General features: G+C 51.4%; 1 protein-coding gene across 1 annotated transcript in view; it reads left to right on the plus strand.

Annotated features, from left to right (window-relative positions):
• Nucleotides 1-17,619, plus strand: part of ko (Stork-head domain-containing protein knockout) — a 366,522-nt gene that overhangs the window by 277,573 nt on the left and 71,330 nt on the right. The window contains exons 3-4 of the mRNA XM_077648592.1: nucleotides 458-806; nucleotides 5,629-5,843. Of these exons, the coding sequence (XP_077504718.1) occupies nucleotides 458-806; nucleotides 5,629-5,843 (564 nt within the window). The remainder of the gene's footprint in view (nucleotides 1-457; nucleotides 807-5,628; nucleotides 5,844-17,619) is intronic.

Consider the following 17,619-nt stretch of genomic DNA (forward strand, 5'->3'; position numbering starts at 1 on the left):
CTTCGTGTTCACTTCTGGGCCGTACAGTGTGGGTTACTCTGCGTCGCTAGCATTCCGAATGTCTTGACGGCGAGAGAAACTCTCGCCCTCACCCCTCCAAAGCTTAGGACTTCTAGGCACGCTACAGAAACCACGCTATATGCGGCTTGAAACATAACGCTTTGGGCTGTACATTTTTGAGAAATACTCTGCATGCCTAGCTGCTTCCTGGATGAAGCAAGTGCTTGTCGGTATACCGCTGCGCCACTGATAACGTACTTCCAAGCCTCGAGGTCTAATTGTGATGGCGCGTATCGATAGTTGCTGTATCGTGCCGCTCGTACTCGCTCCCGATGGGCTCTGAGGCTCCCGGCGAGCTTTGGATCAGCCCATCCACCATTTCCCGCGGTTTCTGCACTTGCGCGTGTTCTCGGGGAGGCGCAGCGGCCTGAACCCGTGTGTCTTTCCACGGACACAGGTCGCGGCCCCGGACACGTTCCTGCAGACCTCCCCGTCTCCAGTGCCCACCGAGCGGCCCATGCTGTTGACCAACGAGGAGGCCATCTCGCGGCTCCACGGAAGCCCCGCGCACACGACGGACGAGTCGGCGGCCGACGGCAGCACCCTGGAGCGAAGCGCCTCCATGCGGCTCCTCAGGACCCGGGCGGGCGCCTCCGACGAGGGCCTGGCACTGGGCAGCCGCCTCAGCCGCAGCAGCTCGGTGCGACTCTGCCGCTCCTCGCCCGCGCACGACGGACTCTCGCCAGCAGCGCCGTCCGCAGCAGCCAATGGCAAGCGCGGAGCGCACCAGGACACCGGCGCCAAACGTACGTACCCGACGCGCTGTTAGTGGGCCTGTGTGTGTTCGGGCTGAGCCTGTTACATCTAGTGGCACCGGGGAGGGTACCCCGATCTTCTTAATCATTTTATTTGACCCTCGCGTAATATTGGTACGTTGAGGTCACCGTTAGAGAAGCACACAAACGCGGATTCCTCTAACCGCACAGCGTGGGTCGTGTCATGGCACATTCAGGTTGAGCAGGCAGCATGGTGTTTCTCAAGCTAGCACGCTTTCCTCCACCTATACGTAAACGAGCCAACCATGCCAAAATACTATTAACTGAGTCATGGTGCATGATCTTGACAGGAGGGATGCCGTCTGTGGGATGCCCAGCCTTTGCCTGTCGCGTGCAACGACAGGTGGTCGCGAAGCAAAAAAAAAAACAGCATCAAGTACATAAACTAGTCTCGCAAAGGCGCTTATATGTGAGTGCTTTTATTTTCTGAAGGCTTTGCGCAATGGAATGGTGTGCGTGACGGTCTGCACTCCGCAGACACCTTTCCATCAAAATGCTGGTCAATTACGTGCTCGCCTTCCTGTGAACCCCGATCAAAAGCAAAACAAAAAATCTCACCAATAACTCGCCTTCCGAGGCATGGCGAACGCTGCAAAAACGCGTTTAGACAGCTTTCGCGGGGTAATGCTTTTCTGCCGATTTCGTTTCGCCCTCTACCAGGCACGGTACTGGCCTTGACGGTGTAAACGGCGTTTGCGCCCGAGTTATCGATCCAACATTGTGCTTCAGCCCCAGTGTCACGGCCTCTCAGTGCCCACAGGCTGCGATAGAGTCACCGTATTGAATGCCAGAGGATGCCTCGCTCTTTGAACTGCCTTGGGCCATTTCCTTCCGTATACCTCTTGGATATGCCAGGTCCGGCTCGGCTCCAAGTATACATACTCAGGCTTGCCTGCTCCGACAGCCGCATGCCAGTCACTTGAGTATACAACGAGGGGGGGGGGGGGGGGGGGGGCACACACACACGTGGCGCCTGTTCCTCGTCACGCGTCCTCATGGCGTATCGCGCGACGGTCGCCGTGATCGTACAGGCGCGTTAACAAAGGCGAAGCCCCTCCGCAACCGCCAATTATCGCCGGGAAGCGCGCCCGGCGGTTCCCAGCGCCTCCGCCCCGCAGCGGCGTGACCGAATTCGCACGCGTCGCGGGCGCGTCTTGAGAACCGGACCGATGTTGTCCTGGCGCGTTCGTTCGGTGACGCGTGCGACCGCGCATACAGTGTGCACAGTACGTGCCGGACACTGGGCGATGACAAGCCCATTGGACGCGCTTCGCGGTCTCAACTGAAGCCCGCCGAATGCGGCGCGGCACTTGGGCCCGATTTGCTGAAAAGCTGGGTTATGCAAACGAGGCCGACGACAGTCGCCCTTTCTTCGCCCCCCCCCCCCCCCCCCCCCCCCTATTGTTGTCGAGCGAAGTAGAGTAGTCATTGCTTGTTTTACCGATCGTTTGACGAGTGGTCCTCACGGACGGTTTCGAAATGGCGGGTCGCGTTCCCTCTACGGCTTGCGTGTCGCGCGTTCGTAACGGGCTGGCCGCCTCATTACTGCCCTCGTCTAATTACTGCGTCAGAGCCAGCGATGGAGCCCGAGGAGCAGTGGCGAGTTTGTGCGCAGAGGTTCTCAACAGCGAAGCACCGCGCCCACGTTACAAAAGCAGTGTACACGACACGCTCTTTAGAGCGAGCTTGACTTGCTCCTTCGGGTCGCTGAAAAACGGAGAGTCGTGTTACCGAGCGGTCGCTGGTAAGGAAGGCAGCACATTCAATAACAAAGGGCTGCGAAAAGGGGGGGGGGGTAGTATAAGCAGATGCACTGTAGTAGCAGACCATGCCATGTGACATTATCGTCATTGTCCTCTCATACGTACCATCAGCGTCAAATGAAACGCGAACAAATGAAATCAAGCGCTAGCAGAAAGAAAGAAATTATTGCGGCTGGAGAGGAAAAACAGGCGTGTCGTATTAACACTTCCAAAGAGCGGTCTTTCCGTCCGCGATGCGAATAGCAGCCGTTCTCGTGTGCTGCTTTGCTTGCGCAACATCTTCCAGTTTTGCAGTTCACGTTGAAATTCTCTTGTTCGCGTACAGTTCGTATGCTATGCTCTGAAGCAAAAGTTGGCTCTTGTAATTTATTACAAAACTGCTCCCGGCCAGTCCTTTAACAGCGTTATGCGAGGATTGATTAAACGGCTGTAAAGCGAGGCGGCGAAACGGGCGAGCACATCCACATGCGCACAAAATGCCCGCCGTTTGCAGCGAATTTCCGGCGCTCCGCTTTGTCAGAGCGCTGCGCCGTCTCTTGTTCGACGCTCGCGTGATACTGTTTAAAAAGTGGCCAGGTGTACATACGAAATGCAGAAAGACCGGTGATAAAAAGGTGGTGGAAAGGTGGAAATGTGTACGGATATTCACTTGATATCGCATGCTTTTTTTTTTTTACCGCAGCTACTGTTCAGTAAGCTTTAGGACAGGAGCGGTGTCAAGACTATGACCAAAAAGGCAGGTGCCACTGGAGGTGCCAGAGGCAAAGAAACATGGGCAGAATCCTACAAGCCAGCTGCAGCCGTTTAGAGCTAAACGATTAATGATGAATTTTTTACGCTTCGAAGCAACACAGCTGGCACTGCGATCACCCGGGGGATATTTAGCATGCATTGCAATTTCTTTATGTTGTCATTTGTCCATTTCGCCTCCATCGAAACACAGCCGCTGCTGGTATGATCACATTCGGGTAGTTGTGCTTGGTAGCTTTATTCAAGTTATATATATATATATATATATATATATATATATATATATATATTATATATATATATATATATATATATTATATATATATATATATATATATATATATATATATATATATAATATATATATATATATATATATATATATATATATATATATGTGTGTGTGTGTGTGTGTGTGTGTGTGTGTGTGTGTGTGTGTGTGTGTGTGTGTGAAGGAAGCCCGGACGCGATATTCGGAGGTCGTGGGTTTGGATCCCACCGGTGCTATAACCAATTGATTGGCGCTACAAATTAAAACAAAAATAGAAAAACATTCCCCTGCAAGTGGCGTACGCGTGAGGGGGCGATGCGCCCCAAGTATCTCGAAGAATGTCGCTGAGCCCGAAGCACTAGTGGAATGCTTCGACAAAAAAGAAAAAGAAACGATTCCATGGCTCATCGCTTCACTTTCGTCGAAACAGCGCACGGTATAGGTAGACCAGCTTTTTGAGAAAGAGAGAAGAAACAAAGCGGTCTCGGTTTTTTCCATTCAGTTTTTCCGCAAAGAAGATGCGCTCCGCTGGACCAACGCGCAGCTCCTTCAGCCGTTATTCTGGTCTCCCTTGGCTGACGAATGCGTGCCCAACTGCATTTTTCGTCAGGCGATGGTGGTGGGGGAGGCAGAGATGTTGAGGCGGGGGGGGGGGGGGGGGGGGGTCGCTAATCGCGACTTAATGCCCGAGCGAAAGCTGGGTTTACGCAAAACAGACACGAATCAGGTCCCAGATTTGCTTCTTTACTTATTACTGCTTCGTCGTTCGTGGCTGCTGAGTCGGCTTCCAAATCGCCCCTTTCCTCGTGGCACAAGAGCCGGCACCTCCACTGCAGCGGCCACGGGTGTACGGTGTGTGCCCAAAGTATTAGGGCCTTTGGCAGGCGCGCGGATTTGGATCGCCGCACCGTTGCATGCGGAAAGGCACGAAACGCGTCGCTGCTGCCGCCCTGACACCTTGTCACCCCGGTATCGTTTGTGAAATGGCGCGCGATCGACGCGTCTCAATTTGCTGTTCAGCTTCGTGCCGCACAAGTTAGTCTAAGCTAGTAAAGATTAACTGCGAAAAGGCTAAGGGTGCTTGCGCAAAACCGTCCAGGTCGTTGGCAGCTGGAGATGTTTGATGGAGGCCTTGAATATAGGTATATGGTGCACAGTTGTGGAGAACACTAGGGAAGTGGAACGGCCCCATCTTACGATAGGGCCGATGAAGGCACCTGAAACAACCTTTTTTCCGCGGGTGGAGCACGCCTCCTGTGTAGAGCTGGTGCTCGACAAGCGAATGTCCCGCGCACTTTCGATCACGTTACAGCGAAAGCGCGCACGTGAAGAAATCCCAGAAAGAGTTTTGCAGCGTCGGACAGTACGTGTCTCCACATGCACGTGAGTTAGCGCGTATAGTTACGAACTGCGAGTGCAATAATTGCCCCTGTCCCTTTTTATTTCCACTAGCCGCAACTCAGGAGCTTCAAGCTTCGATAGCAGGCGGCGCGACTAGCAACAATCTTTTATTACCGTTTTATTTTGTTTTTTAATAAACAACTATTGATAATAATAATTGGCCGGCGTATAAATTTAGCGGCCATTTACTATATCAGCGTAGACTAAAACGTGATCAACAAAACGCGAAGACCTCAGTTGAGAAAGGACGAATACTGGAGCCGTTACTTTTGACAATAATGCCACGAATACCGCCCTTTGTAAGTGTTAATGGATTTCGCCAGTGTGTTTCTTCTCCAACGGCGGTATTTTTGCGCTTCTGTCCTCCGGGTTTCAGTTATCCTGCTCGCGCGTCATTTGACGCCGACGGCTTATTGTCTTTCCGCGGAGCCTAATTCTGCGCGTGCGAATTAACTCAGCGCACGCCGCTAAATTTGGATCAATGTTCCGTGGCCGTAAAGAAATCAAACTTCTTCGCCAAATTCGTGTTCCACAAACTTACGACGACGGGCGTGTACGGACACTGACTCGCGTTTTTTTTGCTTCGCCCTCTTGCCCCCGCGCGCAGGCGACGGCAAGTCATCCATGTTCAGCCGCTGGTTCCGGCGCAGCCGCTCCGAGAAGCGCTCCTCGGGCGAGTGCAAGAAGCAGCTGTCCAGCTTCTCGGCGCAGTTCCCGCCTCTGGAGTGGAGCGACCCGGACTACGCGCGCTTCCACTCGCGCGCCACGCAGACCAGCGCCACCACGCAGCCGGACACACACCCCTACGCTGCCCTGCTCAAGGTAAATCACCGCATGCACTGTCCCGGTTGGAGCTTCCTCCGGCGAGGCCCCGCTCCATAGGCACGTCCTTGGGAGACATGCAACGGCGCGCAGTATATACCCGACCACTGTCGGTCACGGTGCACTGCCGTTTCCAGCATCTTAGGGTAACACAGCTGACTATATTACTCTAGGCTGCCGGTGTCGGCACGTGGTATAGTGACGACCGCGGGTGGCTAAACGGAGAGAACGCGCCGACAGCTTGTCGTCGTCGCTTGTCTCTGCAGTCTCTATGCGCAATGCGACCCAACTTGTGTCTGCTCTCTCGTTCTGCAGTTATACCGGCAGATTGAGTAACGCACCCCCGCAAGACAAGTTGTTCGAGATGGTCTACGGATTACTTTTGTGGAAAGAACAGCGCGATAGGCAGGACTGGCAGGGAAAGAGACGACAAAAAGTCGCTGACGTTACAGCCCCATTGTCATCGCTTACTCTGTCAATCGGGCCCTGTTTTTCGGCGAAAGTTCGTTACGTTATTATTTACTAATAAATTAATAATAAGCAGTGAATAAATGGGCATCGGGCATTACAATTACCTGGCACGATATCAAGGTTGCCCGCAAGTACCGAAAGCCACCTCAGCAAAAGTGGCCGCATGCTGCGCCCAGGCCAGGACGATTGGAGGAGGGGAAGGGGTGTTCTGACCTCCCCCGTTCCCCTCCCGTTCGCCTGCGCTGTCGCGCACAATCACCGCCATTGAAGCTGGCGTCAGCTCTGTGCTCGATGGGAAACTTGCATAAGCGGTGGCATATCCACGTGAAATGTTCCATGGCATCGTGAGCGAAGGCTATGAGGTGTCAGTAAATTTGTTTACAATAACGACGCTCGGATGTGAAGCTGCGTGCTATTTCTTCCGACTGATAGTGAAACATTTTAATTCTGATCCACATTATATACAGCACTTGGTTTGCTTCACGTGCACTGTGGGAGATAGCATTCCATTCATTTGACGGTACCTCTCCCTCTCATGCCTCTCAGTGTTTTCCACCGCGTGCGTTCTGCATTTATGTCCCAGATGTTGGGAACGAAGCGATGTTATCACTTAAAATGCCATCAGTTTGAACGAAAACTTTGATCGCCTTCGATTTGTACTCCGGCATCACTGGGCTTTGCAAACGAGTCGTTTTCGCTGTTCGCTTTTGCAGTAATGCCAGGGAACACACATCTATTCAATAAATAAAAGAAAGAGCATGATGCTGACTAAAAAAAAAAGCGTGGGGGGGGCTCAAGAAGCTGAGGACGCAGAAAAAGGCGGCCTCACAAAGCGAGCTGTCAGTCTGTTTTTTTTTTTTTTTTGTGCGTCCTCGTCATTTTTTTAGCGCTTTTTCGTCCATATCATGTCAAACGAACGAGCCCAAACCCTACCGCTTCTGAAAACAAAGGAAAGAATCCGCGGAGCGTACTAGAGAGAAACAAAGGCGCATTGCTGTCCGCGGCGCGGCAGTTGCGAGAGTGCAGCGTCTGTTGCGTTCACACGCGTGCGAAGTAAATTGCTAGTTGACCCTCGGAGGTCGCGTGTAGTACAATGACGAGGCATTTTTCCCCGAAAAGAAGCGCGCGTCTGCGCCTCGCCACCGCCCAGCTCCCGCGGCCCCGATGGACGGCCCTGTACACGCCGTACGCCGCTCTGCTTCTTGCAGCCGCATTCAACCCTTGGCGCACGAAGGCGTATAATGCAGCACTGTGGCTGACACCAGGCACGCACACATTGTCAAGGGCACCAACTTTAGCCTTCCTAGGCTGTCTGATTCTTTGAAAATTGCGGGTGCAATGCGCAGTCGCAACTACTACACGACTACAACGACCATAACTTCTGGGTGTAGTCAACACTGGGTGCTGCGATTCCTTTGAGCGTGTCGAGCTTGGAGCACAGCCGGCATTCTGTCTTTTCGGATGTGTTTAGCTGCTCTGAAAGACATACAACTCCTGCTTGCAACACCCTCCCCCTGGTCATTCTGCTTCTGACGGCGGAACTGAGTCTTATTCAAATCAGCAAAGTTTCGTTGGTAACACATTTCTGCTCGGCACTTTTAGGCACATTCTGTCGACGCAGTAGTTCTCGATGTCAGCTACCTTTGCCATATGCTCGCGTATAGATTCCCCAAAGCAACGCCTTGGTTGGACACCATGCACATGTGACAATAGTGGGCCAAATAGCTTGAGAAACAAATATCTTGTGTGGAAATGGAGCCAGCGCAGTGTTCGTAGAGGCCACGCTACGTAAGGAGAAGCAGTTGTCTTTACTTCGCAATGAAGCAAGTATTGAATTAAGATGGACACTGCTTTACGACACGAGATACTGCATACACTGTTAGATTCAGAAAGCTTCTTTTTGTCAAAATAATTTCTGAAAATTTTCGACCAGCGCCAGTGTTTATTTTCTAAGATGTGCAAAGCGCCAAATTGTAACGTCTAGCGGCATAAGAGTGTGGTTGGAACATGGCGCGCCAGGTGATTAGAAAGGCTGGTACATGCGTCCACGGTTCCATGCTCTGTTGTGACGCCTATACCGCTAACGAATGTCCACAGTCTGCTGGCTTTCCAGAGTTGTACGCCCTGAATGATCGGGGCGCAGAAAAAATTTTCACAATAAAGGTATGAATGTGACGGTGCTCGGTACACATTACAAGTGGACATTTTTTCATATTCCAAATAAATTAATATAGCTTAATTTTTCTTAATAGGTAAGTTAGTTTTCATATTAAGTAATTTTCTCCCCGCCCCCACCGAAGTGACCATCCTCATCCAAGAAGTTTTTGCAAGATGCGTTTGCAGCGTCCGACAGGCGCATGTTGTCTGTTCACTTCTTCATGAAACAAATCATTTTTGAAGCGTCCGATCTCTTAGTAACACCTTCAGGTTCTAACCTTTGTTACCATACGTTTGTTCAGATTCATGCACGTTTCTCGAGAGCATGTAGATTACCCAGTAGACCGATTTAATGTCCATTGAACCGATGGGGCAGCGCTTCTTATTTAGGTGACGTCGTGGGCACTCTGGCCGTACGATGGGCCCAACTGAATGCAGCTTTCTTCCGTAGCGTCCAGCAAATGAGGCTATCGTGGAGGCGCTCTTCAGGCTGGGTGCCTCAGTCTATAGACGGGTTTAATTAATAACCTGGCGGCTGCGTGTGTGTGTGTGGGGGGGGGGGGGGGGGGGGGCACGTTCGCACAGCGATCAGCGCGCGTGGCTCGCGCGCGGTGCTGCACGATGATGGGAAACTGCCCTCGGCGCAGCTGTCGCGACGTCTCCGCAGGCAGTCACGCAGAACTGAGACCGGAGCCATCCAGTGGGAAACTCGCGACGGGCCGCATTTAGGGTATATATATAAGCGTTGGTACACCGACGAGGGCGGCGGCAGTGCGACGCTTCGCAGCAGTTTCCTCGATGCCTCGACCGCCGCCGCTAATTAAGCGCCTAGCTAGGAGAGCCGAGTCGGCCATTGTTCCAAGTCGTGCATGGACGCGGGGCAGCGGACGGGCAAAGCCGGCGTCCCTCGTTGACCTTGACCTTTCCCGACGGGCGTATATAAACACACACGAGCGCACGCGGGCGGGCGGCTAATTGAGGCCTCTTGATTCGCACCGCCAGCAGCCTCCCGCGCTGCTGAGGCTGCAGGCTTTGTCTTTCCTGCATTCATTCATTTTCTGGCGTAGTCATTAGCCGCCGTAATTGTGAGCCATCCCGTGCGGTTTCTTGCGCGGCGACGAAAGGATCGCTTCGGCGGCCATTAGCGCCGCCCCGAAATCCCAGGCCGAATCGGGCTCTCGCGCCGGGTTCAGCGCTCCTTCGAGGGTTAGGCTTCGCCGCATGGGCGTTATTAAGCCGTTTGAAACCCGATGGCGGCGTGGCACGACTCGAGGTTCGAGGGCGCGCTCTCTGGAGGACCTAAAAAAGGCGGCCAAATTGGATCAGCCGTGCAGCAGCAGCACCACCAGCAGGGGCTTCCTCCGCCGTTGATACACGCAGTGGGTGCGCGCGTGTTTATCCTATGCCGCGGTAGCCGGCGCCTGTGCACAACAGCGGCGGCGTGATTGAGGCCAGTGAGCTTGGAGCGCTTTGCGGGACGAGGAAAGGCCCTGTTTGGGCTCTGGCGGGAAATGGGCGGCTGTCAGCGGCACAGCTGCATCCGCGTCGAATGCTTCGCGGGGTGTTATCGCGCTGCCAATTCCAAGTGGGCGCCCGGTGCACTACACCCACCACCGTGGGAGACAGCGAGCGCTTACGCGGTGTTTACTGCGCGTGCGCGGCTGCGCGGTTTTCAACACAGTGCACTCTCAGCATCTATACGGGGAGAGAGTTGCCGTTTGCTATCGGCGGCGGTCTTCGCAAGTCGCGCTGCCGCGCAGCTTCCCGCCGTTTTCGCGCGTTATCTCCTCCTCCTTCTTCCTCTTAAAACATGGCACTCGCGTTATCTGTCTTGCTATCCTGGTCTCTTCTTCCTCTTTTGCGGTGCTCTGGCGGCCGCTTGTAAACTAACCCTTTGTAACACATTTCACAGACTAGGAGATGCATGCAAACACTGCATTGGTTGAGATTCTGGGGCGTTAGGTAAGCGCTTTATTTCGGACTAAATCCCTGACGTTGGCCGCGTTTCTGCGACGTGATGAACGCCTGAACGACGCACAGGTGGCGACTGCGTCTGCTTTAAAAAGCAGCCTAGACCAACTTTGTCAGGGGTTCTGAGCAACTGCCTTAGTTGGCAACAGTCTCCGCTAATGAGACCTTTTTTCTTCGGCTATCTTTGCTTCGCATGCGCATAAAAACGTGCAGCAGCGTTGGATAGCGCGCTTTCAAAACGCGCCATACAATGAGGAAAGATACCAATAGAAAAGGATGACCTGGTGTTTGGAAGGAACTTCGGCTTGCAATGGGCACCGGTAAAAGCATTTCAGAACAGCTTTTTCAAGGTTTAGAGAGCCACTCGCTAAGGGAACCTGAGGTTGCCTTCGGGGCACGACTTGTGAAGTTCGTCGCGTAGGCGTCGGGCACATGAAAGCTAGGCACTCCTTTATATTTGCCGGATTTTCTCGCGGGTACGCACGCGCCATCTCTAGGGATTTCACGGGACCTGTTGGTAGTTCAGAGGCGAAATGCCGGACGCGTATACAACAGTCTAGTTTCAGCGCCATCAGGCTGTAGAATGGGAAGGAATTAAGGGACGCTGTCCGGCTCATAATAGGCAGACGTGCGTCTTGTGTCAAATCGCATAATGTTGTTTCGCATAATTTCGCCGCCAAATAGTCGTGGCTGCTGCATAAATTAGGAGGGCCTGGCCGCAGGCCAGTCGGTAAGACATCATAGACCTGAAGAGCTGCAAAAACTCTGGGCGGCAAAAGGAGAGACTGCTGTCTGCGCCGCGTTGTTGTTTCTCCTTCCACTGTCCCGTGGTTTTGCGATTTTTCGGGTCTAGTCTGCTGCGTATATGTTTGTTTCCGGTTTCTGCCGCAACAAGCATGCTATGGTAGTGTTTCTATTCTCGCCCTTACACGATTTCGCGGTGTTTCTTGATCTACAATATTTCAACCCGGAAATAAAACCGGAAGGTGCTGATGCTTTTTTTTTTTTCTCTGCTTAAGCGAGCGTCTAAAGACGCGTCTTTGCCCGGATGTAACGCAGCAGTGACGGAAGCAGCCGGCAGAGGGCGACAGTTGAGAACCAAAATGAGAGGAGATCTTTCGGCGTATGGGATGCGATATCCATGCCGTACAAACGCACCAACGCGCGGCCTCTTCGCTGCTAGCGCCATCTCGGGGCATTATGGGCAAGAAGAAAAAATACACAAATAAACTCTGGCCGCACCGCTCTTATTCGAGGAAGGAGGAAAAGGAGCAGGCTCCGTCGGCTGCCGCGTCAGGCAGCCGACACGTCCGAAGTAACTTCGCTTTCGTGGGGCGCCGAGAAAACGCGGGGCGCTTGGGGGATTAAGTTTGACAGCTCACCTATAGAAGAGTAAAGAAGCGAAAAGAGAAGCATTTCAATGGGAGGGAAGAAGAAGGGCACCGAAAGAAGAAAAGCAGCGCTGGGTGTATAGTATATACGCGCCACTGGGCCTGCCGGCCATTTTGCATCACTCCTCGGCGAGAACGGATCCGCCCGGCGCTGCCTCCGTGACTTGTTTCAATTACGCGGCAGCCAGCCGCGATGCCGATCAGCGCTCGCGTCTCATATTTCAGGTGGAGCGGACGAACAGCAGGAGAGGGAGAGGGGTGAACGTTAGGGTCGCGCAGGGGTGTACGGGACCGCTCCAGAGATAACCTCATTCGATCGTGGCGCTCTTAATGTAGCGACAAGCCTCCAGTCGAAATCTTTTTTCGATATCGCGCGCTCCATCCAAGTGCGCTTATACGTATATACACGGATCGCCATCACTGCGTCCTGAAGAGCCGCCGCCGTGTGCTCTACGGGTGTCGAGGGAGTGACCGAGGGGCAGCGACGTACTGCGTGTTCTATGCGCGGCACGAAGTCGTTCGGGGATGCTTCGAAGAGACGCCGCTTCTCGAACCCTCGCTTGAAGGAGTTTATTGAATGTTATCCCGTGCGCGGCTTCCAAAGGCTTTGCTTCTTTCCTTCATCCCCGCGCTGATGACGTGGTGAAGGAAGAAAAGAATAACGTTGACGTGGCCCCTAGCAGATCGATAGCGCACTTCGAAAGATGTCGTACGGTGATGTGCTCTTTTTCTTGAATTAGCAGAAGCAATCGCCATTGGCCCGTGATCGCACGCCTGACAAGGAAGGCTGAATTCCGTTCGCAGTGGCTCGGGGGGCTGGATTTATGAAATTTTAGAACAGGCTGCATGGATGGCAGTGTCCCATCTGAGAGCGCTGACAGATGGAACATTGTCAACTTCAGCCGAAGGTGAAAAATAAATACAAAACAATATGACATAGAGACATACTTTTTTCAACAATCGCTAGCGCGGGGCAAAATATATCAGACTATTGCTGAAATACGTTATATCAGAGCCCTCGTTACACCCATGTCGTTAAAACAAGTTCTTTTCTTGCAAAATAGGGGCTAACAATTTCCATTGCTGATTCTCCCTCTTATGGGACATGCACACGTAGCCACTCGATTCCAATGCATTGGCACACGTCGGTGGGTTGCGGCTTGCGGACCGCAAAATTACTCCTGGCTATTTCCGTGCAAACAGAAAGCACATGTTACTTTCTGACGTGCGCCGAAGTCCGCTTCATGAACGTTCAGGCCTTCTTTGCGGCGAGCCGTGCTTTAAAGTCAGAAAGTTGAGTGCGCGCCGCATCTTTGCTCGCGTGTAGCAACGGCTGAGCGGGGCCGTTCGGTTCGCGCTAACCTCGACCCCGCGTGGCTTTAAATTAAACTCTATGTACGCGAACTTTAGCTTGAAGACAAAGGTGCGGGCTGGGCGCTTGCCTAATCTTCCCCAAACTGCCCAAACATCTTTCTTACCCGGAAGCGGATCGTTCACGCCTTCGGCTTTCCGGCCCGTCTCCCGTGCACTGCGGCGGAGCACGTCTTTGCATCGGTAGGCTCGCTGGCCTGGTCAACGCCACTGCACCAGCGTAGGCCTCAAATATATTCGGCATGCCTTTTGCCATGGCTGTGAGGTAGAATCTAAAAATTTTATTTACGAACATCCTATTCGCTCTGTCTGCTGGTAAAGAAGAGGTAGCCTAACACTTCTTACGGATATTGCCAAATATTACGGACGAGTGTTTGCAGGGTGAGATGCGTGTTGTGCAGGGTTCGCTTCAGAGGTCGCTGCAGAATCTCAGACGACGCAAATGCTGGTGGTAGCTTGCTTAAGTTCTCCAGGGGCCGTATTCTATAAACTGTCCGTTTTCATTGCCCATTTCACTTCCATCTGGTCCGCTGTCACTGGTCACTAAGCTATACTAGCTGAGTTAAGCGCGTAATATTACATGGGGCCGTATTCTATAAGTTGTCCGTTCTCCATTGCCCATTTCGCTTCAATTTGTCCGCTGTCATAGGTTCCTCAGGGATACCCGCGGCTTTCAAGCGTCTGTGGGAAGTGACCCGGCCTCTGGGTGCATATCGCAGCCAATGGCAGCCAATGGTGAGGTCTGGTTGCCAACCACCCAATGGCCGGGTAGTTTCCCACAGACGCTTGAAAGCCGCGGGTATACCTGAGGAACCAATGACAGCGGACAAATTGAAGCGAAATGGGCAATGGAGAACGGACAACTTATAGAATACGGCCCCATGTAATCTGACGCGCTTAACTCACGCTATATATGTGCCCCTCCCGTGGAAGGCACGTTGTCGAAGTGGCGAAGATCGCGAGTTCTGTTAATAAAGTTCGCTGCTTTTGGAACAGCAGCTTATATACATACGATAGAAATGCGAAAATAAAATTCGGTTTTTTCTTGAGTATGCTGCTCACTCAATGGATGAACCGTAATTCGTATTAAAAACGTTGGCTTTGGAAGCGATTTGACAAAAAAAAAATATTTGAGGGCGAAAGATGGAAAGGCGAAAAAAGGTGGACACAGAGTAAACGCACAGGTAAAAGCATGGCAAAACACTCGTGTATGTGCGAATGAGGGCGTTTATTGACTGGCGTTCGGGTAAATGCGCATCACCGGTAGCATCACCGGTAGATCAGGCGAATGAATACACGCCACTACGCTTAGCGAAACGTGTGCTCGTGAATGTGGAAATGTTTGGCTGAAAAGTTCGAAACCCATTTGAACGTTGCTTGACCCGCGTCGGGCGCACGACGACCCTGCGACTCTATGCCCACAGCTTCTATCGAGCGATGATAGGCGCGCCCTTCATCTACGGCGTCCCTAAAAGACCAAATAGCCGAGAGATGCGACGGATTCCGCGTTCGAGCGAGGCAAGGCCAGGCCAGGCCAATTTTAGCCGCGAAGGGCACCAGGCTGCTTCGATGGCGGTTTATTTTACGAGTCGCGTACTTATTTCGCGCCTCCTCCTCGGTTTCGCTCTTTTCTTTGATTACGCCGAGAAAAAAAAAATAAGGCGACATTTGGGACAGCGACAGATCAGAAGAAGAAAACAGTGATAGAGTGAAAGAAAGCGGGAGCCTGGGCAGCAACCGCAGAGCGCCATGTGCGCGATAGACGCCCGTAAAACTGGTCTCATTGCTGACCTTCCCGGCTTGAAATGTGCTAACCGTGGGGAGATTTCTGGCTCAGATTGTTGTTAATGAGGAAAAGCGCGAAAATAGGGTTGGGCGCGAAGCGACTCGTCTCGCTCTTTTTTCTTTCTTTTTGTTGTTATTCGGTTCACAGCCGTTCCGCGTAGCTGGCCACCTCGTCTTTCGCTTGGCTTTAATTCCTCTTCGCTGCTTCAATACACACCTATTAACGATGCGCGCTTGATAGGCGCCGCGTGCTAATGGGATTCTCGAGTGCTAAAGATTCCCCTCGGTATATAGCGAAAAATTAAGCTCGCACCGCGGCAAGACAGCGGGTATAATAGTGGGTGTGTATAGAAAGGCATATTTCTTGTTTTCGGCCCTGTTCGCGCGGTATCCGATGACGTGGCAAGACAAATACTCCGTGTATCAAGGGCGGGGAGAATCGGGGAGGAGGCGGGCAATGCGGCTTTTTTTTATACAGCCAACTTCTTTTTTATTTCCTTTTTTTTTTTTGGTAGCCTGATTCCGCCATTTTTCTTTGACGCCGCATAAAGCCCGGAGCCCACCCGATAGCATCTGCACGAGAACCGGCCGAACAACCTGAAAATGAGCGCTCGGTCAATTTCATTATACTATCAAGACTGGCCGGGCAAAGAGCGTGGACTGCATTGGCGGTGCATGCCTCGCCCGCCAGCCACAATTATTTCACTCACTTCAGTCCTCGTGCTGCTTCATATACGGGCTTATTCTCGGCAGTGCCTGCTGGCTTGGGAAGTGGCTCTTTTCGGGGCAAACCTTAGCGCAAATTAATGTAGCGGCGCGCCAATATGCACGAGCGCCGAGCAGTAAATCAAGCAAGCTGTCACACGCGCGGAAGCATATAGCGTTCGCTAACGAAATAACGGAGCTGGCGGAATATCTACCCACCTCCGTACCAAGCGCTGAGCATAATCTTGGGATGTGGGCAAGCACCCTACGCTATTATATACCTCAAGGTTGTGCGATCGATATTTAGCTACTCATTTCTATTTACGCGAGAAGCAAGACGCTCGGCGACATTGACCCGTGTTGGGGCTTGGGAATGATTTTTTTTTATTTTTGCGTGCCCCAGCCGATCCCTTAAAGAACAACCGATATGATTTCTTTCAGGCTTCTGTTCTAAATGCCGCCTCATACTGAGACAGCTGTAGGGAAAGGTTATGACTTTATACCTGGCCGCGCCAGAAGAATGATTGCGCAGTGACGCGCTTAGGTGCACTGCACAGTGCTTGAACGCAGCGTTTAAAGAAGCGCATGATAAAAGACGGTTGCAACACACTTTGATATTTTATTTATCGCTTGCGTCACTGTTGCATTTTAATCTCAGTCAGTGTCAATTCAAACGAGTTTTATTTCAAATAAAACATACAGTCTTCATATTATACCTATGGAAAATATACAAAAGGAGGTCCCAAGGCTAAAAAACCGCAGGCAATGCCTCCTGTGTAAAAAACGAGACAAATGTTAAAAGTCTGAGCACTTACAAATCATTAAGATATGACTGACTGGTAATTGGGAACATGCCACTGGGATATAGAGATAAAATATCGATTATCGATACAGAACAAAATTGAAAGAAAAGACCCTAAAAGAACAAAACGATACCTAGTACACAATGATCAGGTGCTATGCACACAAAAAAGTAAAACAAGAAAAAAAGACAAAAATAATCGACAACAGAAAATGGCTACGTATTAAATGTCTTGCAATTGCGTTGCCTTAGTTTTCTTTTTAATGAAAAAGTTGAGGTCGTTTCTTTTAAGTCTGGAGGTAATGAATTCCAAGGTGTTATACCGGAAAACTGAGCATATATGCTTTCAAAAAATTGGTTTCCACTTTCGGCGAAAGAAGGCGCTTACGAGAAGAAAAGTACGTGACGCTGGTGTTAAGAAGTGAGTGCCGAGGAAAATTAGTTAGGTGTACATTTTTATGCAAAGCATTAAATAATTAAATACCAAGTCTGTAGAGAATCATGGATGAGAGAGGTAGGACACCAAGTTCTTTGAATGATGGGAGCGATGGCGAGAAGAAAACGTGGCGATGCGTAAAGCCTGCTTTTGCACTTTCTTTGGTGGCTAAAGATGAGTGCTACATGAATTACACCAAGATGAAATGTAACACTTGACGTGGTTATGGATAAAAGCATAACACAAAGTTAATAATGCGTGAGCGGTGAAATAAAACCTAACCTTTATCAATGCTGTCTATACCATAAGGAACTTTTTCTACATGTCACGTATACGTGAATTTCAAGTGACAGTCAACAACAACAACACCTAAAATGTCGACTTGATCGCGGGATGAGATTGTTCGCGTGTTAATAAGCAAGCAAGAGTAGTGATGTGCTGCCTTGCCAAAAGCAGCAAAGCAGCGGGGTTTGTTCCTTAGCCGTGTATCGGAGTTCTTACGGCACCCCTTAAGCTCTAAATCTGTGCAAAGTAAGCAGAACCCTTCTCCTCACCTTTAGAGACCTTTCGGTCTTTAGGGATGCCTATATGAGCTGCACTAACCAGACGACACGTTTTCGAAATGCGGCTTGTTATAGGTGATTGCGACATATCCAGTCTCCTCGAGTGTCCAAAACATTTGGAACA

This window comes from Amblyomma americanum, chromosome 1 (assembly GCF_052857255.1).
Source record: "Amblyomma americanum isolate KBUSLIRL-KWMA chromosome 1, ASM5285725v1, whole genome shotgun sequence".
NCBI classification, from domain to species: domain Eukaryota; kingdom Metazoa; phylum Arthropoda; class Arachnida; order Ixodida; family Ixodidae; genus Amblyomma; species Amblyomma americanum.